At 37.6% G+C, this 24,134-nt stretch overlaps 2 protein-coding genes across 2 annotated transcripts in view; both read right to left on the reverse strand.

The window, feature by feature from the left end:
• The window catches only part of LOC144980366 (high affinity copper uptake protein 1-like), a 63,784-nt gene extending 58,324 nt beyond the window's left edge, over positions 1-5,460 (reverse strand). The window contains exon 1 of the mRNA XM_078928065.1: positions 5,269-5,460. The gene's annotated coding sequence lies outside the window, so the exon portion shown is untranslated. The remainder of the gene's footprint in view (positions 1-5,268) is intronic.
• Positions 5,461-21,095: 15,635 nt separating this feature from the next.
• The window catches only part of LOC144980369 (acyl-CoA-binding domain-containing protein 6-like), a 99,244-nt gene continuing 96,205 nt past the window's right edge, over positions 21,096-24,134 (reverse strand). Inside the window, exon 7 of the mRNA XM_078928072.1 lies at positions 21,096-21,385. Within this exon, the coding sequence (XP_078784198.1) occupies positions 21,231-21,385 (155 nt within the window). The 3' untranslated portion in view covers positions 21,096-21,230. The remainder of the gene's footprint in view (positions 21,386-24,134) is intronic.

Below are 24,134 nucleotides of genomic sequence, written 5' to 3' on the forward strand. Positions count from 1 at the left end.
AAAAAAAAACATTGATTGATAAACATAGCAAGTTACCCAGGTTTGACTTTTGATGGTACGTGTCTAAGTAAAATACCCACGGCTCTACCGCTTGATCAATGGAACCAACACAGAAAACTATGTGTAAACTTAAACGTTTATAGTTTGATCGAGAATCTCGTGTGATAACTAGTCACCCAGTTGGCGGTATAAAAACAATAACAATGATCAGAGAGAGAGAGAGAGAGAGAGAGAGAGAGAGAGAGAGAGAGAGAGAGAGAGAGAGAGGGTCGATATCATTCACGTAGAGATAGAATGCGCTTGGCCAAGGAGTTCACAACATTGCCATCCGGAAGTATAACGGACTAACACACAAACGCCCTGTAACCATGAACCTTTATAGTCTGGTTAATACAGTTTAGTGAGAACAACTCAAAAACGCGGATGGCAAAAACAATAACAAAGGCCTGAGTGACGTCATCTGCATACTATCTATAAACAACCAACTGTGTTTGTCCGAGCACGTGTGAGGGTGTGTCACAAATTCCATGTTTTGATTAGTCAAAAATCTACTGGTTAATTGACATGGCCTTGGAGGGGGGGGGGGGGGGGGGGGGTCCATGGTAGCTCACTAGGCTAGAGCCCTCGCTCCACAAGCAAAGGAAAAAAATAATAATTTTTAAAAAGAAGGAGAAAAAAAATAATAAACAGAGCTTTTATATAGCGCAAAATCCACCAAACGTGCTGAAAGTGTTTTACAAAGGGTCCCTGACCAACAGCAACGCGTAACATGTAGAACGAGACATGACGCTTGTTAGGCGATATTACAATTTTCTTTCCGACAGAGACAACCTGATACTTATTTTACACATGAGTACGGTGAGAGAATGTGAGTAAAGAGCCTTTTCCAAGGACGTAACTAGGTTCAAACCCAGGACCCTCCAATCCAAAAGCGAGTGTCATACCACTAGACCAAATAGCCGGGGACTGCATTATTTATTTTATATTCTCTTCTTCCCAACAGGATCTGGCTGGGTGAAACATCTCATATAAATCAGGACATTAAAAAACAAAAAAACTAGACAATACCCACAAAAACTAATTAACTAAATAAATAAAAAATGAAAAATGTAAATAATACAGAAATGTATGGGAGTCTCGTTTTCCCTCCCTTTGGTTTCTATTTGCCAAAAATATTTGAATAAGGACTTGCACACACACACACACGAAAGGAAAGGAGAAAAAAACTCAAGTGATAGTGACTTTCCACCCAACTGAGTCACACCCAGTGTCCTCCCAATACACTTCAAAGGAAAAACGTACCCTGGGGCTTGAATGAATTAGAAAGGAAATCTTACTATGTCTTAACTCTTAACTCTCTCCTTACCAAGTATTTTTAGAATTTCCCCCGAAAATTCACACCCACCCAGCATAAAAATTGACTTTTCTTCTTCAAACAAAAAAGTAACAAGTGAGCTCTACAACACAGTGTTTAGTATTTATAGTTTTATTTCGTGCAGCTATGTGGTCTAGTGGTATGACACTCGCTTTCGGATCGGAAAGTCCTGGGTTCGAGCCTCGCTCTGCGCATAGTTGAGTCCTTGGAAAAGGCTCTTTACTCGCATTCTGTCACTGTACTCAGGTGTAAAATGAGTACCTGGCCGTTAACAGCGTTGTCTCTGTCCGCAAAAAATTGTAATATCGCCTTATAAGGCATCATGTCCTGTCCTTCATGTTAAATGTTGCTGTTGGCCTGGGACCCCTTGTAAAGTGCTTTGAGCATATGTAGTGGATATTGCACGATAGAAAAACTCAATTTTTTTTTTTATTTAGAGGAAAATGTTTGACACGGCAAAATCAGCGGGAAATTTCAGAGCAAATCCCAAAATCCCGGAATTCCACGGAAAATGATCATCCCTGGGATGTGTGATAATAAATTGTATTATTTTGTACGAGGAAGACAGGAAAATGGTAGGAGTGGCCTGTTTTGGGGCGAACAACACCTTGGCCTAGGGAAGTTTAAAACAAATTCCCGGCCATCATCAATATCCCCAAAATTGTGGTCAGAATGAACAAGATATAGAAACAAAAGGAGATAAAAAAAAGTTAACAGTGATAGGTATGTCGGTGGGGGAAGAGGAAGTTTTAGTTGAGTTAGGGCTGTTCACAATGTTGGATATGGACCTCATTACATGATACTACTGACAGTATGGTTGGTAACTCAGAAGATATGAATTAATCTTTTGAGGGACGCCTTCCGAAAGCTACTCGTGCTAAGGGAAACAACCCAAATATTCCCTCTACTAACCCTAAGAAAAAATAAAACCTAGTACCTTTAACTAACCCTAATAGGAAAAACAAACAACCTAGCACCTCTACTACGACTTATATCTAACCCTAAGAAATAAAAAAATCCTCCGACCTCGAGCTAACCCTAATAGAAAACAAACCCAGGACTAGGACTGCTTTCAACACTTCACAAAACAAAATGGCAGTGGAGAACCAAAACAATGGACGTATTTGGAAAGTTTAAAGTTCACTAATCTATCAAGGTTTGCTACTTTATAGATATTGACAAATTGAATAAATAAACGCATGACAAAAGGGGAGGCCTTCCGAAAGCTCCTCGTGCTAGCATTTCTTTCAATTTGTATTTTCACCATGTATCTTTGTCTTTTGTCAATATAAAGTAGTCTAACATTTTTCAAACTCTAGAACAAACATTGATAGATTTGTGAAAGTTTAAACTTTCATAATACGACCATTGTTTTGGTTTTCCGCCGCCACTTTGTTTTATGAAATAATGAAAGCCGTCCTCCTAGTTTGTTTGTTTTTTGTTTTTTTTTTCTATTAGGAATAGCTCGATGTCAGGTGATTTTTTTTTTCTATTAGGGTTAGTAATAAGTATTAGTAAAGGGTGATAGGATGTTTGTTTTTCCTTTTAGTATCAGGGCTAGTTAAAGGTACTAGGTTTAATTTTTTTTCTTAGGGTTAGTTGCAGTGGCGTGGGGCCATTGGATCAAATGGTGCCAGGCACCGCACCAATCTTTTTAAAAAATCATTAACAGCATAATTTAATTAAAAATAAAACAGAGATTTTAACTCCACTGTCTTTCGCCAACTCGCCAACAACATACTGCCTTTTTAGTCTCCACTCTATTCAAGATTCCGAATCACGCACTGCGCCGACTCGTGTGTTGGTGACATCACTCCGCGAAGTAGTGACTAAATCAAACACCGTGGTGCAAAGCAATCCGAGCTCCAATTAATGCTATATCCATTAGTATCGCGACAGCTGATTGAGCGAGAAACTAGGTCGAATTATACTATCTTCAAATAGCGGAAAACCCCTCGACTTGTGCCAGGATCTGAGAGCTCCACCGTTGGACTGGGGGGATGCGCCAAATTAGGTTCAAAGTTCAAAAACGTTTATTTTAGGCAATTGCCAATGTAGGGTAACTTCGGCCATCCAAAATATTACATTAACTGTCAAAAACACTGATCATTGTCAAGTTTATTTGTAAGCAGCAAAGAAAAACATCATAAAACTTTAAAATATGACATATCAAACCCCCCCCCCCCCCCACCTCTTTTTCACGATTATTGAATAAAGTAATTCTTTGCAACGAAGCATTGTGGACGAATTTACCAATATTTTTCTTGCTTGTAGTGCCGAGTTGATGGTTACGTGTGTATGAGTGGTTATTTGTGTGTGTGTGTGTGTGTGTTTGTGCGTGTGTATTTGTGTCAGTCAGAGAAAGAAACCGAAGACTGTCAACAGTTATACTTTTGGTGTGTTTTTAGATTTTTAAGTACTTAAGTGGAGTGATTTTTTCTTTGTGATGCTTTAGGATCTGAATCTACCTTTTATTCGTGCAATCATTAATCGTAATTCCACTGATTTCCATTATTTGAGATATACTTTGAAGTTTTGTTTTGTTAAACAATGAATTGCAATGAATCAAGTTGACTCTTTACTTCACCGACCGTTTGGGAGATTGACACTAGATGACAAATTAGAAATAAAAAGACTAGTTCCTCACCAACCAACTGATTTTGAATTAACACAGGTGTGGAAATCTCGAAAACGCTCTTTTTCAGTGACATGGTATGACAGGCATGAATGGCTCACAGTTAGTTTAGTCTTTTGTTTTTATTGTCTACTTTTTACAGATACAACAAACACTGACAAATCATGGACATCTATAGGCTATAGTGACCTTAACCACTTCCATCGTATTTCTTAACCTCCTGAACGTTGTTTTAGCACCCTTAAAAGAGTGAAAAATTTCTTGCGAGCGGTTAAATTCGTTAATGATTCTGTCAATTCACAAAGCTGAAATAGATGCCATTCCAGATTTCAATAAACACATTATAAAAAGATTTGCAGAGATGAAACATCGCAGTGCAGATTTTTTTACAAGTACTAAAAGTAAGTAATTTCTGTCATAGGTTTTTTTTTCTCTTTTGATTTACATTTATAACATATTGATTGCATTATCTACCAAATCCAATCCTTTATTTGGTGGACAAAGAATAATTACAAAGACCTTTTCATACGGGACTTGTATCTCAGTGTTCTGGCTTGTTGTTTTCATGAATTATTTGTTTTTGTAAGTTTTGTCCACTCGTAGAAACCATCGATCCCCACCCTTCCATAAAAGAGAGTTTTTAATATGTCGTGCTCTCTCTTCTTAACCGTGTTCACTGTATTAGAATTTTTTTTTCTAATCATGGCACCACCATATGCCGTCAATACGCCACGCCGCTGGTTAGTTGAGGGAATACTTGAGTTGTTTCCCTTAGCACAGGGAGCTTTCGGAAGGCCTCCCGACAAAAGATCCACGGTGAAAATACAAATTACAAATTGAAAGAAATCTAGCACGAGGAGCTTTTGGAAGGCCCCCCCTCTTTAGACTTTGGACAATCATTATGCTGTCATTAAAATAAAACGTATATCTAATCATTCACGGAATTCCAATAAAACCGTGTAGATTTTTATGAAAGTAAGTTTAAAATGCCGAAAGTCTGGGGCAAATCATATTTGACCTAAGATTACGCAACACCCACCTCAAAAGAGCGCCGTACATAAATCGTAAACGTCTGTCAGTTAGGTCTTTTTTTGGGCTTTATTTTAGAAGTTGAAGTTGAAGAAATTGAAGACTAAGACTAAGACTAAAGTTTACAGTTTAGACACTCACGTGTCACAGGTTTTGAGACAAAAAGTTGGTTTAGACAAACAGAATAAAAATAAAAAGCAAAAAACGAATGAAAAGGAAGTTGTCTTACCGGTACCAGCTGTTTGGCAAGTCCTGTGACTTCTTGGCCGATTCAGTTTATCAATGGGACTAACAACTATCACACGCAATACTTACACACTACACACAGCAACACTACACACGCCACTGTGTCATAACATGACTGGACTGGGTACTACGTGACAAACGACAATGGACTTGTTGAGTGACGCGAGGAGAGAGTGCTGAATCTACAAAATCATCACTCAAGGGAAACTACTATGAAAATAAATGATTTGGTGACGAGAACGAAGAGTTATCTCGCCTGAAAATGCACACACTGAACTTGGATTGTGTAAATGTTGCTGCTCGAAGCTCGAATAAATAAATAATAACGTGAAGTTGAATGTAAGCTTACAATCAACTTCACGTTATTATTTAATTGAACTTGACTTATCTCTCCAGTGGATACCGGGACATTCAAATATACCAGAAAATGACAATGCAGACAGACTAGCCAGACTCGGATCAACACTTTTACAACCATCAATTCCAGTTTCTTTAGACACAGCGAAACAAATAATCAAAACAAATAAGAGAGAAGAATGGATGAACAGTTGGGCAATGAGCACCACGGGTAGATGTATGTTTTCCCATATGACCACTCCTGTAAAGACTGATTGCCTAAATAAGCTCAGAAGACACCAGCAAAGCATCATCTTTCAACTAAGAACACAACACATACCGCTCAACAACCATTTAAGCAAAATTACAAAAGACACATCCCCTTCCTGCCCCCTATGTCAACACCCCAATGAAACAGTAACACACCACTTGCTTGAATGTCAACCTCTTGAAGACCTGAGATGCACATTTCTCCCACCAAATCCAAGCATCAGTAACACACTTTATAGTCACCTGGAACAACTACAAAAGACATCTAACTTCTACGTCATGGCACAAATAGTGGCGTAGGGCCTTAAAGGCTATTAAGGCTAAGCCACAGGTCGTCATTGTCTTGATAATTTGTAATAATTTAACAATAAAAAGTCACACTTTTAATTTTCTGTTTCACAAACAATGAAATTCATTGTTGACCTGGTGTTGAAAAACCCTTACAGAGCCTCAAAACTTGAACCAATCACACCGCTTAGAATTTACTACAGCTCGAGTCATACTCGTGCCCCTGACCAATCAGTACAGCGTGTGGCTTTAAAGGTTGAGAAGGCTTCCAGCCATATTCCCACGGTACAACCAGGCGATGCATTTCACGTTTGCCGTGTGCTATGACTGTGGACATGAAGAGGCATCTTGACTTTGAACTGAGTCATTGTGGCTTTCTTACTAGCAGCCACACACAATGACCTAATTATTCCATTAATGGCAATCGTGTTGTACCTGTTACCCATCCTTCTTCGAGGCGTGTCAGGCATGTGATATTGAATTCCACTTGTCCCTTTTAACTTGAATGTGAGACTGTATGTATGTTTACTGATAATTCGAGTGTTAATCTGATGTGTGCAGTGTCTGTTTTTAAAATTTTAATTAATTGCTATTATGAAGTGTGATGAATCGCGTCTATTACCTGTTGACTATCAATACCAGTTCTTTGAATAGGGAAAATAAACTTTTGATTAAAAGTCTCGGTCCCCATCAACCAAACGATTTTGTACTCACTATTAAAGACGGGAAACAGAATCGGTCATTTAATTTGATAAAGATTGGTATAGTCGTTTTCTTTGGCTTACGGTGAGAATAGAAAAGAAGAGTTTATTTTGTTTTAATTGTATTTTGTTTGGCGATAACAGCAATACAGAATTGTGTTGGACAAGAAATGGATTTACCTGTTTGAAAAATTTAACACAGAGAGCATTGAACCATCAGAAGTCTAACTGACATTTAAATATCTCCACTAGATTGAAAACCGTTGGTACTGTTCACATAGGTGCACAGATTGACAGTGGCTATCGCTTATCCTTAGCCAGGCATTATGAACAAGTTACAAAGAACATACAAATCTTAGGTAAAATAATTGAGTGCATCAAATCTCTCTCTCTCTCTCTCTCTCTCTCTCTCTCTCTCTCTCTCTCTCTCTCTCTCTCTCTCTCTCTCCCTCTTTCTCTCTCTCTCCCTCTCTCTCTCTCTCTCTCTCTCTCTCTCTCTCTCTCTCATATCCATAACTAAAAGATAATATTCATGCGACAACATATCTCAAATCCAGCCCCATGCTCCTAAATGACCAAGCTACGCCGCTGTGGCACAAGACCGAAGGGCTAGAGCTCAGGTGGTCGCTGGTTCGGATAAGTAAGTAATTGAACTTGGATTGGGAAATTCCTATCTTGTCCAACAGATCTGACATCTGAACCCATTTATGGGCCTAGTTTAACATTGTTGTATGTAATGGACAATATTTTGTGTACGTCATTTTTTTGAGATTTCTATTACAACAATGAGCCCATAAGGAATTGGGTTATCAGACCTGCACGTCGCTTCCAGCCCATTGTTGATTTGTTTGTTGAGTTTGTTTTTTTGGTTGGTTTGTTAATTTTTAATTTTATTAATTTTTTATTTTTTTTGGGGGGAGTTGTTTTTTTTTTTTTTTGTTTTGTTTTATTATTATTATTATTATTATTATTATTATTATTATTATTATTATTATATTATTATTATTATTATTATTATTATTATTATTATTATTATTATTATTATTATTATTATTATTATTATTACTGTAATAGAATGACCATTCTATCTGATGTTATTTGATTTTGTACTCTATTACTCTTTACTACTTGTCGCTACCATCACTATTAAATTGTATGCAAGTAATGCAAGACTGTGTGCCTCTGTGGTTTATATCAACATTCCTTTACTCGTGTGTGTTACTATGACCAGTAGTACACTGTGTGTTGTGTGTTAAGCCCTTACACAGGTAGTCTCTCGATGTAGTACTATTTTTATCTGCGGCTGGGGTGGACTTCTGGCCTGATACTATATTTTTGTGTGCTTTCTTTCATCACTTCACATCGTTATAACTTCATTTTAACAACTATGATCATTTACAAATTTATATCACTAATTCTGGCAAATCATAGCTTCCTAGCCACCTACCTTGAGTCATCTAAATCTACTTTGTTCTTCTGTATACTTAATAATTGCTACTTAAATATTTTATACAGCCATAACGTTCACGCCTTTGATTACTAATTACGAGCTAAACATTTACTCTGCAATTTACTATGATTGATTTTGTAGCATAACTCTTTAGTTTAGACTTATTCGTTCCTTCATACATGTCCCATGTTATTTGCATTAATTTGTTTAAATCATGAAGATGCACACAACTCGATCGAGTTTACTCACTTCAGTCTACGCATCACTTTACCTGGACCAGTGACGTAGGTGCTTTCCCTGACGTCCGCGCTAAATCTATTTTTAACTGCTATAGCTAATATTATGTGATGATTCTGCCATTGATTCTTTTCATTCATTCATTGATCCATTCATTGCTACACGCCTATAGAATACGATACAAAAGAATGATCTGTTCCATTGTTCCTGAATAAAGACTTCATCATTATACATCCTGGCCTTTGTTGTTTGATCGCCTCCACTACCCTGGAGTGGATGGGCTAGGACTCGGGTAGACTATGGTGTCTCCGGACTTGACTGTGGTGTGTGCTCTTCGCTCATGAAATCAACTCCCTACTTCTACTTCTGACACATGAAGTCATGCTACTATCACTAACAGTAGTACACTAAACTGTCACTTCATTGTCTCGATCTATCTTCCTCACTTGAGCACCACCGCCGCAGTTACAGTCTGGAACTCTTAAGTCGACCCCGGGACCGAATCCATCCACTCCCACGGCCTCTACACTCTGCCAATACTACTACTACCACTCGCCGGCATCAACTACCCGGTTGTCTCCATCAGTATCACACTCGCCGGCATCAACTACCCGGTTGTCTCTATCACACTCGCCGGCATCAGCTACCCGGTTGTCTGACTTTATTACAAATTTGGCGCTGCGAGCAGGATCTCAATTTCAGAAGCCACAGCCTTTTGGAGACCTGCTTATTTATTCATCAGTCAGACATCCGCTTGGAATTGGAACAAATTTACTCTCCAGCTGCCAGTCCCTGTCCACCAACCTCGATGTTTTATTGCGACAGACGACAATCGACGTCAACTTGCCACTCGGCCCCTTTACAGCCGAATTTATAACAAGACGGCCGCTACCGGCTACCATACACGTCGAGTATCCTGTCCAACCCGAGATGACCAGTGTGACTGCCAAACCCGAGAGGACCCATGTTCCTGAGCCCGAGATGCCCCGTGTACCTGTGCCCGTGATGACCCGTGTCTCAGTGCCCGAGATGACCTGTGTGTCTGTGCCCGAGATGTCCTGTGTGTCTGTGCCCGTGATGACCGTGTGCCTGTGCCCGTGATGACCTGTGTGTCTTTGCCCGTGATAAACCGTGTGCCTGTGCCCGTGACGACCTGTGTGTCTGTGCCCGTGATGACCCGTGTGCCTGTGCCCGTGATGTCCGTGTGCCTGTGCCCGTGACGACCTGTGTGTCTGTGCCCGAGATGACCCGTGGGTCTTACCAACGTGAATTAACCAACCAGATGGAGCCTCGTCCCTATTACTGCCATGCAACTATCCAAAGGCATCGTCGTCGAAGTGGTGGCCGGTGTTCCTAAAAGTCGCGTCTGTGAAAGTGAAACCACGTCACAGAATCCCGCCTGCACACATCTGCCCAGACGACATCACGCCAAATGCAAGGATCTGCCTGAGCTTGACCACCACGTTGGTGAGATAATCCATGTTTTGTAGGTTCCTCATGTATATTGATTCAATATCTCGTTAGTTCCCATTAATTTTGCAATAATATGCTCGTGATTCATAATGAAACATACAATGTAATTATGGAATGTTAAAACTATTGCTTATAATTATAACAGTGTAGTTCTTTCTACCTTTACCGCTAACAAGCGACGTCCACTTAATATTTCCATGTCTATATTCCACATGAGCCTCCTCATATATTTGAGACGTTCGTATTTCAAGTTTTAACGCTTTTCTCATCTTATACTTATACCGCTATGCTGAAGCGACGTAGATTTACATTGATTGCATTTCTTTCAAGTTGATTTCGTACATTGAATCCTCTCTGCCTAGTTGACCATTGATAATTAAATTATTTGTTCTATGAGGACATAGAACGGTTCGAGTTGGGGGATATGTAATAGAATGACCATTCTATCTAATGTTATTTGATTTTGTACTCTATTACTCTTTACTACTTGTCGCTACCATCACTATTAAATTGTATGCAAGTAATGCAAGACTGTGTGCCTCTGTGGTTTATATCAACATTCCTTTACTCGTGTGTGTTACTATGACCAGTAGTACACTGTGTGTTGTGTGTTAAGCCCTTACACAGGTAGTCTCTCGATGTAGTACTATTTTTATCTGCGGCTGGGTGTGACTTCTGGCCTGATACTATATTTTTGTGTGCTTTCTTTCATCACTTCACATCGTTATAACTTCATTTTAACAACTATTATGATCATTTACAAATTTATATCACTAATTCTGGCAAATCATAGCTTCCTAGCCACCTACCTTGAGTCATCTAAATCTACTTTGTTCTTCTGTATACTTAATAATTGCTACTTAAATATTTTATACAGCCATAACGTTCACGCCTTTGATTACTAATTACGAGCTAAACATTTACTCTGCAATTTACTATGATTGATTTTGTAGCATAACTCTTTAGTTTAGACTTATTCGTTCCTTCATACATGTCCCATGTTATTTGCATTAATTTGTTTAAATCATGAAGATGCACACAACTCGATCGAGTTTACTCACTTCAGTCTACGCATCACTTTACCTGGACCAGTGACGTAGGTGCTTTCCCTGACGTCCGCGCTAAATCTATTTTTAACTGCTATAGCTAATATTATGTGATGATTCTGCCATTGATTCTTTTCATTCATTCATTGATCCATTCATTGCTACACGCCTATAGAATACGATACAAAAGAATGATCTGTTCCATTGTTCCTGAATAAAGACTTCATCATTATACATCCTGGCCTTTGTTGTTTGATCGCCTCCACTACCCTGGAGTGGATGGGCTAGGACTCGGGTAGACTATGGTGTCTCCGGACTTGACTGTGGTGTGTGCTCTTCGCTCATGAAATCAACTCCCTACTTCTACTTCTGACACATGAAGTCATGCTACTATCACTAACAGTAGTACACTAAACTGTCACTTCATTGTCTCGATCTATCTTCCTCACTTGAGCACCACCGCCGCAGTTACAGTCTGGAACTCTTAAGTCGACCCCGGGACCGAATCCATCCACTCCCACGGCCTCTACACTCTGCCAATACTACTACTACCACTCGCCGGCATCAACTACCCGGTTGTCTCCATCAGTATCACACTCGCCGGCATCAACTACCCGGTTGTCTGACTTTATTACATTACTATTACTATTATTATTGGGGTTTGTTTTGTTGTTTTTGCTTGTTTTTTTTTTTTTTTGTTTTTTTTTTTTGTTTGTTTCTTTGGGTTTTTTTTTTTTTTTTTGTTCTTAAGGGTTTCGCAGTGCTTGCAACACATTTTGGTTATTTTAGCGGTTAGCGCCAATAATAATGAATTCATTCATTGATCCCATGATCTGATGATCGTGGGAGGGATACACGGGATGCAGCTCTCACCACTTTCCGCCATTCTTCTCTATTGTTGGCCTTCTCCAAGAGTTCTTCCATCTTCATTCCTGTCCATTCCTTGATACCATCCATCCAAACTTTCCTTTGTCTTCTTCTTCTTCTTCTTCTTCTTCTTCTTCTTCTTCTTCTTCTTCTTCTTCTTCTTTCTCCTTCAAGGGTGCCATCCATCACCATTCTGCACAAACCTTCATGCCTCACATTGTGGCTAAACCGTGACAGTTTCCTTCTTCTAACTGTGGTGATGAGGACTTCCTGTCATCCTGCACGATCTTGCACCTCCTCCATCGTGGCCAAACCATGACAGTTTCCTTCTTCTAACTGTGGTGATGAGGACTTCCTGTCATCCTGCACGATCTTACACCTCCTCCATCGTGGAAAAAACCATGACAGTTTCCTTCTTCTAACTGTGGTGATGAGGACTTCCTGTCATCCTGCACGATCTTGCACCTCCTCCATCGTGGCCAAACCATGACAGTTTCCTTCTTCTAACTGTGGTGATGAGGACTTCCTGTCGTCCTGCACGATCTTGCACCACCTCCAATAGCCTACGTCTTTTTGGGTTCTGAATAAATAAGAAAACGGAATATTAAAAATAAAAAAAAACAAAAACAATCTTTTTAGATTTACAATTAAACAGAGACGATAAAAAGTAAGAGAGAGGGAACGTATTTTAATTCAAATGTGACCCTTCGCCTCAAAATGGTATTAAGTCGGGATGGCTAAGATATTGAAAATTGAATTTATAGCCAGAAATATCAGACTTGTGTTGAGTTTGTATGTTTTATTGAGGAGAATGGATACCATATTTTAGGGTGCTAATGCCAACAATTTATATTTTTGACCAGTTTAACATTTAATTCGGTGTTATTTTTTGCCTACACAATGTGTTATTTTTTGCCTACACAATGTGTTATTTTTTGCCTACACAATGTGTTATTTTTTGCCTACACAATGTGTTATTTTTTGCCTTCACAATGTGTTATTTTTTGCCTACACAGTGTGTTATTTTTTGCCTACACAGTGTGTTATTATTTGCCTACACAGTGTGTTATTTTTTGCCTACACAATGTGTTATTTTTTGCCTACACAGTGTGTTACTTTTTAATCAACATCTAGAGGTGCCAAAATGAGTCAATACATTTTATAGTAAAATAAAGGGGGTAAAATTAATCATTAGACATCATCATCATCAACATCATCACATCACCATCATCATTTTCATTAATTGTTGTACAATAACTATGCTGCCATTAATTTAATTTTTTTTTAAAGTACCTAATCATTCACGAATAGTCCTCATGTAGAACCCCCCACCCAGGGAACAAGAAGAAGGGACCGCCCGCTGGAGACCTGGAGGGGGGGGGGGGGGGGGGGGGAGCATCGAAAGAGAAAGGAAAGACAGTGGTTGGTCTTGGGGACAGATGTCAAAATGGCCTCCTCCAACTCCAACCGGGAAAGATGGCGTTCCACCGTGTCAGCCTTATGTGATGATCTAGCACCGAGAGGATATGGAAGTAAGTAAGTAAGTAAGTATGTAAGTATGTAAGTATGTAAGTAAGTAAGTGAGTAAGTAAGTAAGTAAGTATGTAAGTAAGTAAGTATAGAAGTAAGTAAGTAAGTAAGTTAGTAAGTGAGTAAGTAAGTAAGTAAGTATGTAAGTAAGTATGTAAGTAAGTAAGTAAGTAAGTAAGTGAGTAAGTAAGTAAGTAAGTATGTAAGTAAGTATGGAAGTAAGTAAGTAAGTAAGTAAGTGAGTAAGTAAGTAAGTAAGTAAGTATGTAAGTAAGTATGGAAGTAAGTAAGTAAGTAAGTAAGTAAGTATGGAAGTAAGTAAGTAAGTAAGTATGTAAGTAAGTAAGTAAGTAAGTAAGTAAGTATGTAAGTAAGTAAGTGAGTAAGTAAGTAAGTAAGTAAGTAAGTATGTAAGTAAGTATGGAAGTAAGTAAGTAAGTATGTAAGTAAGTAAGTAAGTAAGTATGTAAGTAAGTAAGTGAGTAAGTAAGTAAGTAAGTAAGTATGTAAGTAAGTAAGTAAGTATGGAAGTAAGTAAGTAAGTAAGTAAGTAAGTAAGTAAGTAAGTAAGTATGTAAGTAAGTAAGTATGTAAGTAAGTAAGTGAGTAAGTAAGTAAGTAAGTATGTAAGCAAGTATGGAAGTAAGTAAGTAAGTAAGTAAGTGAGTAAGTAAGTAAGTAAGTATGTAAGTAAGTATGGAAGTAAGTATGGAAGTAAGTAAGTAAGTAAGTAAGTGAGTAAGTAAGTAAGTAAGTAAGTAAGTAAGTATGGAAGTAAGTAAGTATGGAAGTAAGTAAGTAAGTAAGTATGTAAGTAAGTAAGTAAGTAAGTATGTAAGTAAGTAAGTAAGTATGGAAGTAAGTAAGTAAGTAAGTAAGTAAGTAAGTAAGTAAGTAAGTATGGAAGTAAGTAAGTAAGTAAGTATGTAAGTAAGTAAGTAAGTAAGTAAGTAAGTATGTAAGTATAGTAAGTAAGTATAAGTATGTAAGTATAGTATGTAAGTATGTAAGTATAAGTAAGTATTAGTAAGTTAAGTAATGTAAGTAAGTATGTAGAAGTAAGTAATTTAAGTAGTAGTATGTAAGTAAGTAAGTAAGTATTAAGTATGTAAGTAAGTAAGTAAGGTAAGTAAGTAAGTAAGTATGTAAGTAAAGTATGTAAGTAAGTAGTAAGTAAGAAGTAAGTAGTAAGTAAGTAAGTATGTAAGTAGTAAGTAAGTAAGTAAGTAGTAAGTAAGTAAGTAAGTAAGTAAGTAAGTAAGTAAGTAAGTAAGTATGTAAGTAAGTAAGTAAAGTAAGTAAGTATAAGTAAGTAAGTAAGTAAGTAAGTAAGTATGTAAGTAAGTAAGTAATAGTAAGTAAGTAAGTAAGTAAGTAGTAAGTAAGTAAGTAAGTAAGTATGTAAGTAAGTAAGTAAGTAAGTAAGTAAGTATGTAAGTAAGTAAGTAAGTAAGTAAGTAAGTAAGTAAGTATGTAAGTAAGTAAGTATGTAAGTATGTAAGTAAGTAAGTAAGTATTGTAAGTAAGTAAGTATGTAATGTAAGTAAGTAAGTAAGTAAGTAAGTAGTAAGTAAGTAAGTAAGTAAGTATGTATGTAAGTAAGTAAGTAAGTAAGTAAGTATGTAAGTAAGTAAGTAAGTATGTAAGTAAGTATGTAAGTAAGTAAGTAAGTATGGAAGTAAGTAAGTAAGTAAGTAAGTAAGTATGTAAGTAAGTAAGTAAGTAAGTAAGTAAGTAAGTAAGTAAGTAAGTAAGTAGTAAGTAATTGTAAGTATGTAAGTAAGTAAGTGAGTTAGTAAGTAAGTAAGTATGTAAGTATGTAAGTAAGTAAGTAAGTATGTAAGTAAGTATGTAAGTAAGTGAAGTAAGTAGTAAGTAGTAAGTTTAAGTATAATGTAATGTAAGTAAGTAGTAGTATAGATAAGTAATGTAGATAGTAAGTATGTAAAAGTAGTAGTAAGTGTAAGTAAGTATGTAAGTAGTAGTAGTATAGTAAGTAAGTAATTAGTAGTAAGTATAGTATTAAGTATTAGTAAGTAAGTAAGTAAGTATGTATAAGTAAGTAAGTATGTAATGTATTAGTAAGTAAGTATGTAAGTATGTAAGTAAGTATGTAAGTAAGTAAGTAAGTAAGTAAGTAATTATGTAAGTAAGTAAGTAAGAATCATGTAGATTAGATAAACCCAAACTCACTCAACCCTAACACCAACTATAACCGTAGTTTACCCTGGTTACTTTACCCCATGCCTGTTTATTACAATTTTTTTCTGAGACAAATTAATTATAGGCCTTGAAACAAAGCTAATGTTTTTAGTTTTTATATGTTAATGATGGTAGTTGAATAAAACTATCTATGTACATACTTATTTTTAATACATTTTTTTTCCAATTTTGAAAAGTAGCAAAAATCTCTAGGATTGAGTGAGTTAAAAAATAGTGAAAGTCCTTTGTTTGTTTGTGTGTTTTTTTAGTTGTTTTTTTTTTTTTTTTTTGGGGGGGGGGGGGGGGGGGGGTGTTTTTTAAGTTTTACGGCGCTTGCTACACATTTCGGTCATCATATCAGCGTCGTTAAAAAGGAAGAAAATTGATTAGTAAATACATTCTAGATGTACAAGTAAAAGGACTCGAGGAAAAAGTAAGACAAGGGGAAATGGTTCAAATCGAGAACAGATGTAGATTCCAAGAGCACACTATCAATGTATTTAGTTTGAGATAACCTAAAAGTCTCACCCAGACACCAGAACAAGAACCCACTAAGAGGAATACACTCAAATGGTTACAAATCATATATTGAAGTCTTTAAAAATAACAGTACATAACAGAGAGATGATTTACAAGGGAAAAAAATATTATCATCTCCCAAAATAATAACTATGCATTTGACTGTTTCCCTCCCAGCCAAGCACTACTCCCAGGGCCAAGGCAAAACTTATTGTTTTTGTTTGTTTTTAAGGGTTTTACGGCGCTTGCAACACATTTAGGTTATATCAGCGCCAGTAAAAAGGAAGAAAATGGGATAGTAAAAAGTTCTAGAATTACAATTAAAGCACCCAAGAGAAAGGAAGACATAGGGGAACTGGGAACAAATAGGGAACAGATGTAGATTCCAAGAGCATACCACCAATGTACTTAGTTTGAGATCACCTATAAGTCTCATCCGGACACAAGCACAAAATCCAACAAAGAGGAATACACTCAAATGCTTACATTATACATTAAAAATAACAAACATAATAATACATAACAGAGAGATGATTTACAAGGAAAAAAATATCATCTCCCAAAACAATAACTATGCATTTGACTGTTTCCCTCCCAGCTAGGACAGGCCAGGGCCAGGACAAAACCAAGTAATCTCTTTCCAAGACAAAGACAGAAAGCATGTTGGAAAACAGATATAGGGGGAAAGAAGACTTAGTATGTACCTCCCTGCCCACTATGGGAGGTCAGGATCCCCACCCAGAGATATAGGGGAATAGAAGACACAGCAAGTACCTCCTGCCCACTATGGGAGGTCAGGATCCCCACCCAGAGATATAGGGGGATAGAAGACACAGCAAGTACCTCCTGCCCACTATGGGAGGTCAGGATCCCCACCCAGAGATATAGGGGGATAGAAGACACAGCAAGTACCTCCTGCCCACTATGGGAGGTCAGGATCCCCACCCAGAGATATAGGGGGATAGAAGACACAGCAAGTACCTCCTGCCCACTATGGGAGGTCAGGATCCCCACCAGAGATATAGGGGGATAGAAGACACAGCAAGTACCTCCTGCCCACTATGGGAGGTCAGGATCCCCACCCAGAGATATAGGGGGATAGAAGACACAGCAAGTACCTCCTGCCCACTATGGGAGGTCAGGATCCCCACCCAGAGATATAGGGGGATGGAAGACACAGTATGTACCTCCCTGCCCACTATGGGAGGTCAGGAACCCCACCCAGAGATATAGGGGGATAGAAGACACAGCAAGTACCTTCTGCCCACTATGGGAGGTCAGGATCCCCACCCAGAGATATAGGGGGATGGAAGACACAGTATGTACCTCCTGCCCACTATGGGAGGTCAGGATCCCCACCCAGAGATATAGGGGGATAGAAGACACAGCAAGTACCTGCTGCCCACTATGGGAAGTCAGGAACCCCACCCAGAAGGCAAAACTTAGTGATCTCATTCCAAGACACAGACAGAAAGCAAATTGGCAAACAGATATAGGGGGATAGAAGACACAATCAGTATAAAGCGCTATGGGAGGCCAGGAACCCCACCCAGCACCTGAAGAAGGCCAATGTCCGAAACGTCGTTTACTTTGTGTTGTATCTTTTTATAAGAATGAGAATGAGAGTCATGTTCACTCCCTTTATTTTACTATACATTTCATTGTTTCAACCAGTTTCGTATTAATTCAACAAGGACAGAAATAACTCTTACAAACGCAAGTTTAGTTTTTCAATCGTTTATTTTGAGGCGTTTGGCCAAAAACCATAACATTTATTTGGGTCAATCATTCTATTGAAAAACACAATGGAATAAAATAATTGCAAGAATCATAACTTCTAGTAATGATGATGATAATAATCACGATAGAAATATCCGTATTAGAAATAATAATAATAATAATAATAATAATAATAATAATAATAATAATAATAATAATAATAATAATAATAATAATAATAATAATAATAATAATAATATTAATAACAATAATGTAACAATAATAATGATAGAAATAATAATAATAATAATAAAGATAGACATAACAATAATAATAATAATAATAATAATAATAATAATAATAATAATAATAATAATAATAATAATAATAATGATAATAATGACGATGATGAGAATAATAATAATAATAATAATAATAAATAATAATAATAATAATAATAATAATAATAATAATAATAATAATAATAATAATAATAATAATAATAATAATAATAATAATAATAATAATAATATAGTAATAGTAATAACAATTATTATTATTATTATCATCATGACTCCAAGATAGTTGGCTGTAAGGCGTTTTGCTGTTATCAGCCAGGTACTCAATTTACACCATTCCAATTTTATCAGGATGAAAATAGCACACTGGAAACACTGTGGGACAGCGTGGCTCAGCGGTACGGTCTTTGCTTCGTACCCGAAAGGTACCGAGTTCGATCACCCGCAGCTGTGCTGTGTGGCCTTTTTTTTGTTTGTTTGTTGCTTTAGGTCTCTTCCAACACAATTGAGGTTATATGAGAGACCGCTGAAACAAAAAAACAAGCAATCCAACAAAAATAGTACAAATGTCAATCAAAAGCATAACCTAAAGATATCATAAGCTAAATTATAAATAACCAAGAACAAACAGGCAGAGGATTTACAGGAAAAAAAATATCCCCTGTCAAAAATACAATCACAAACCAAAGAAGCAGGATAGGCTAGTAAAGAGAAGAAGAAACGACATTACTATCGGATCGTACACCCATGCGAACATCATAGGTACATGATTCAAGGGTGATGCTCCCATCCAACCACCCGCCTGTGTGGCCTTGAGCAAGTCACCTCGCCCTAGCTCAATTTGCGGCGCTGCACTGCGACTGACGCCTGGGTTGTTCCAGTCTTCCCTTGGAATAGACCCTAGAGACAAATTTCCCCTATGAGATGAAAAAAGGGAATTTTATTTATCTATTTATTAATTTTTTATAAAAGTCTTTTTTGAAAAAAAAAAACAAAAAAAGAAAACAACAAACTTCTTAAAGAGGAATGCATTGAAAAATAAAGAACAAAATCATAAACGTTCCCTATCCAATTGTGTAAAATTCAAACATTGCTGCTCAATGCTGGAAAAAGTGAAAATAGTGAAGACGTTTCGGGTTTCCCCTTGATAAACAGTATAGATGATGAAACAAGGCAATTCTAGAATAAGGATTGGAAATTTGTAACTTGAATTGATGAAGTCGTTGAGTTTAAAGCACCAAGATAATAAACAAACAAAGAAAGACAAAGGATGTGAACGTTTCGGGATTCTCCTTGGTCAACAATGTTTACGATGAATTAGATGATCTTATCTGATTTATTTGGCACACTATTGGTAAAGTGGTCCTTCAGGTCCATAGACCCAGAGTTTATCCCCGTTTCCATCGTGTTATGATGGACAATAACAATTATCTGCTACCCTTTGGATAGGACGCTAGTCTAATGCATAGTACTTTCCACCTGATCCAGCAGACCCAGCTACCCAATCACTGCTAGGTGGACAAGGGGGAGTCAGACCTCATATGGGATCGATCCCAGCCCTTTTGCGTAGGAAGTGAGAGCTCTACCAACTCGGCTATCATGATTCCACTGTTGATGAAGGGGAAATCTGAAACATCCATATCTTTTGTCTTCATTAATCTAAACTCAAAATCTCCATCCATTTAAGCCCCAAATATTCATTCCACTGTAGATGAAGGGGAAATCCGAAACATCCATATCTTTTGTCTTCATTAATTTAACCTCAATATCTTCATCCACTCAAAACCCCAAATCACAAATCCTGTCACAAAATGTTAACCAATTGTGATACCATGATCTTTCTTCCCTATTTCGTGTCCTCAAAGAAATAAATGACGATGTGAAATTAAATGTAAGCTTCAATTTAATTACGAAAACAGATGAATAGGATGTTTCGAGTTTCCCCTTTATCAGCAAAACAAGATGAATGAAACACTACAGAAACACTATCTCATTCGTCTGTAGTGTTTCATTCATCCTATTTTGTTGATAACAGGGAAACCCGAACCGTCCCATTTCATCTGTTTTTGTAATGAAATTGCAGCTTAGATTCAATTTCACATTGTCATTCATGTCCTCAACATGGAGCTGGGCTGCCAATCTCAATAAAAGACAAACTGTAAAATTGCTTGTAAAAAAGAAAAAAAAAAAGAAAAAAATATGTGTAAAAGTTGAAGAAAGTAATTTTTAAAATCTAACCATTCAGTTATTTCAATCCATATCTTGGATGTTTTGATTTTTTAAAAGGGTTTTACAACGCTTTCAACACATTCAGGTCATATCAGCGCCAGTAAAAAGGAAGAAAATGGGATAGTAAAAACATTCTAGATGTACAATTAAAAGAATTTGAGGAAAAAGTAAGACAAGGGGGAAATGGTACAAATAGGGAACAGATGTAGATTCCAAAAGCATACTATCAGTGTACTTAGTTTGAGATTACCTAAATGTTCCATCCAGACACCAGGACAAGATCCCACTAAGAGGAATACACTCAAATATTTACAAATAATATGGTAAAAATGAAAAAATTACAGTACAGTACAGTACAGAGAGACGATTTACAAGGAAAAAAATATCATCTCCCAAAACTATAACTATACATTTGACTGTTTCCCTCCCAGTCAAGAACTCCGGCCAGGATCAGGACAAAACCAAGTAATCTTATTCCAAGACAAAGACAGAAAGCAAGTTGGAAAACAGATATAGGGGGATAGAAGACACAGTAAGTGACCTCCCTGCCCACTATGGGAGGTCAGGAATCCCACCCCGATACAGGGGGATAGAAGACACAGTAAGTGACCTCCCTGCTCACTATGGGAGGTCAGGAATCCCACTCAGATACAGGGGGATAGAAGACACAGTAAGTACCTCCCTGCCCATCATGGGAGGTCGGAAACCCCAGCCAGAATCTCAAAATTGAAAAGAACAGTCATATAAAACCCTAGTATGAGATGTAAGAAATGGGACCACTATTCTATATGAGTGGACGCGAGTTGTTTGATGAGTATCTTCATATCGTCACTGGCTATGTCCATGGCCGTGTTTCCCTCGGTGTCCTTCACTGATTGGTCAATCCCGCTGGCGATGAGCAGGCTGGTCATGTCGGGGTGATCACATGACACCGCTGGGGAAAAAGATACAAAGAAATGGAAACGTTTGTAAGAGGAAGAACTGATGGAGGCAAAACAAAATATTATTGTTTTGTTTGTTTTTAAGGGTTTAACGGCGCTTGCAACACATTAAGGTCATATCAGCGCCAGTAAAAAGGAAGAAAATGAGATCGTAAAAAGTTCTAGAATTACAATTAAAGCATCCAAGAAAAGGGAAGACAAAGGGGAATTGGTTCAAAATGGAAACAGATGTAGATTCCAAGAGCACACTATCAAAGTACTTAGTTTGAGATCACCTAAAAGTCTCATCCAGACACAAGCCCAGGTCCCAACTAAGAGGAATACACTCAAATGTCTACAAATCATATATAATATGTAAACAAAACATAATAAAGTGCATAACAGAGAGATGATTTACAAGGAAAAAATTATCATCTCCCAAAACTAACCATACATTTGATTGTTTCCCTCCCAGCCAGGGTATCCGACCAGGGCCAGTACAAAACCAAGTAATCTCATTCCAAGACTAAGACAGAAAACAAATTGGAAAACAGATATAGGGGATAGAAGGCACAGTAAGTACCTCCCTGCCCACTATGGAAGGTCAGGAACCCCACCCAGAGATAGATACATGGGTGAAAGTTACTCAATGATATTAATCCTGCAAAGGCAGGTGCTCAGAAAAAAAATCCTGCAACTACCAATAAGAGGAAAAAACAGAAGTGCGGTTAATTATATAAATGCCGGTTTTTTTCATTTTCGAATCCCGGCCAGACAAAAAAACAAACGGCGAGACCTCTTTTTCAAAAATAAAAATCCGGCCATGCCGGATTTTTCCGGCGAACTTTCACCCATGGATAGATAGAAGACACAGTAAGTACCTCCCTGCCCACTATGGGACGTCAGGAACCCCACCCAGACAATATTCCTCGACCAATGACATGGACAAGATTGAAAAAGTACAAAGAGCAACTGCAAGACTCGCAACCAGATGCAAATCCAGAGGCCCAGGTTGTGTGACGTCCTCCCTCCAGTCACTTGAATGGAAACCATTGAATAACCAGCACAAGGTATCCTGTATTGTTACCTTACACAAAACCATCACAAGGTATCCTGTATTGTTACCTGACACAAAACCAGCACAAGGTATCCCGTATTGTTACCTGACACAAAACCATCACAAGGTATCCTGTATTGTTACCTGACACAAAACCAGCACAAGGTATCCTGTATTGTTACCTGACACAAAACCATCACAAGGTAGCCTGTATTGTTACCTGACACAAAACCATCACAAGGTATCCTGTATTGTTACCTGACACAAAACCATCACAAGGTATCCTGTATTGTTACCTGACACAAAACCATCACAAGGTATCCTGTATTGTTACCTGACACAAAACCAGCACAAGGTATCCTGTATTGTTACCTGACACAAAACCATCACAAGGTATCCCGTATTGTTACCTGACACAAAACCATCACAAGGTATCCTGTATTGTTACCTGACACAAAACCAGCACAAGGTATCCTGTATTGTTACCTGACACAAAACCATCACAAGGTATCCTGTATTGTTACCTGACACAAAACCAGCACAAGGTATCCTGTATTGTTACCTGACACAAAACCATCACAAGGTATCCTGTATTGTTACCTGACACAAAACCATCCACGGCCCAAACTCACCCATCATCATCCCAAACTACATAAAAAGCCAATCAGATAGGTATGTAACACGTAGATACGGTGCATCACAATACATACAACCATTGACAAGAACAGACACAAACAAACACAGACTTTTCCTTTTCCCCACGAAATATATGACTTGAAATATCCGGCCACGGGACATAACGAACGTTGATGCTTGGAAACGTTCAAAACAGTTTTGAATGCATTTACTCGCCAAAGAAATATGTGACTGTTTCCCAATTTTGATTGGACTGTAATTGAACATTTGCAGTGAAAGGCCCGTTGGAGCCTTTTGTAAATACAAGCCATTGAAGATTGAAGATACTTTGTATAAGAATCATTACCTCACTTGACACAGGGGACTTTCAGGGGTTCTTGTCATTTCAATTTGTTTTGAAATCACGGCATAATTCTACATGGCATGGCTGCCAATTTGACTTTTTAAATGCCAATTTAAAAAACTTAAAATCCGTTTAGCAAGGAAAAGTTGGGTTTGGCATTTTGGGTTTTTAAAATTCTTTTCAGCATTTTTTGTGTATGTTTTGAGACGATCAAATTTTTTCTCTTAAAATTTTTCAAACTCTCTCCTTACTGATCTTTTTCAGTATTTCCCCAAAATGTCAGGCTTCCCCAGCAGAAATTTTTTTTTTTTTAACTCAAATAAACTCTCTACAAAACAACTTTATGCTCTTATTCATTAAACAAAGATCAATCTTCAAAGTTTGTGATGTACAAAACAAATCTGAATAAGAAAAATGTATTTAATGTCGTAACGAATGTGACGATTTTGGTGTAGGTGGTAAGGAGAGGGTTAACAGCATAAAAAAAAGTGCCGTGTTCAGGGGTTGTGAAAACTAGTTTCACTTTAGGCTTGAGTCCCTTTTACAAGAAATGAAGTGAGTAGGAAAGTGCCAGAAGACAACAGAGAATAAAATCTTTGCAGCGGCGATGGGGGCTTGAACCCGGGACCTTACTGGTACGACAACTCCGCCTGGCCGGGGAGATCGTGATTCTACTGTACGAGCTATCCACGAGCCCTTTTACAGTAAGTTATATATCTATACGTCG

The sequence above is a fragment of the Berghia stephanieae genome, chromosome 9, assembly GCF_034508935.2.
Source record: "Berghia stephanieae isolate SIO BIC M18660-M18661 chromosome 9, UCSD_Bste_1.3, whole genome shotgun sequence".
NCBI lineage: Eukaryota > Metazoa > Mollusca > Gastropoda > Nudibranchia > Aeolidiidae > Berghia > Berghia stephanieae.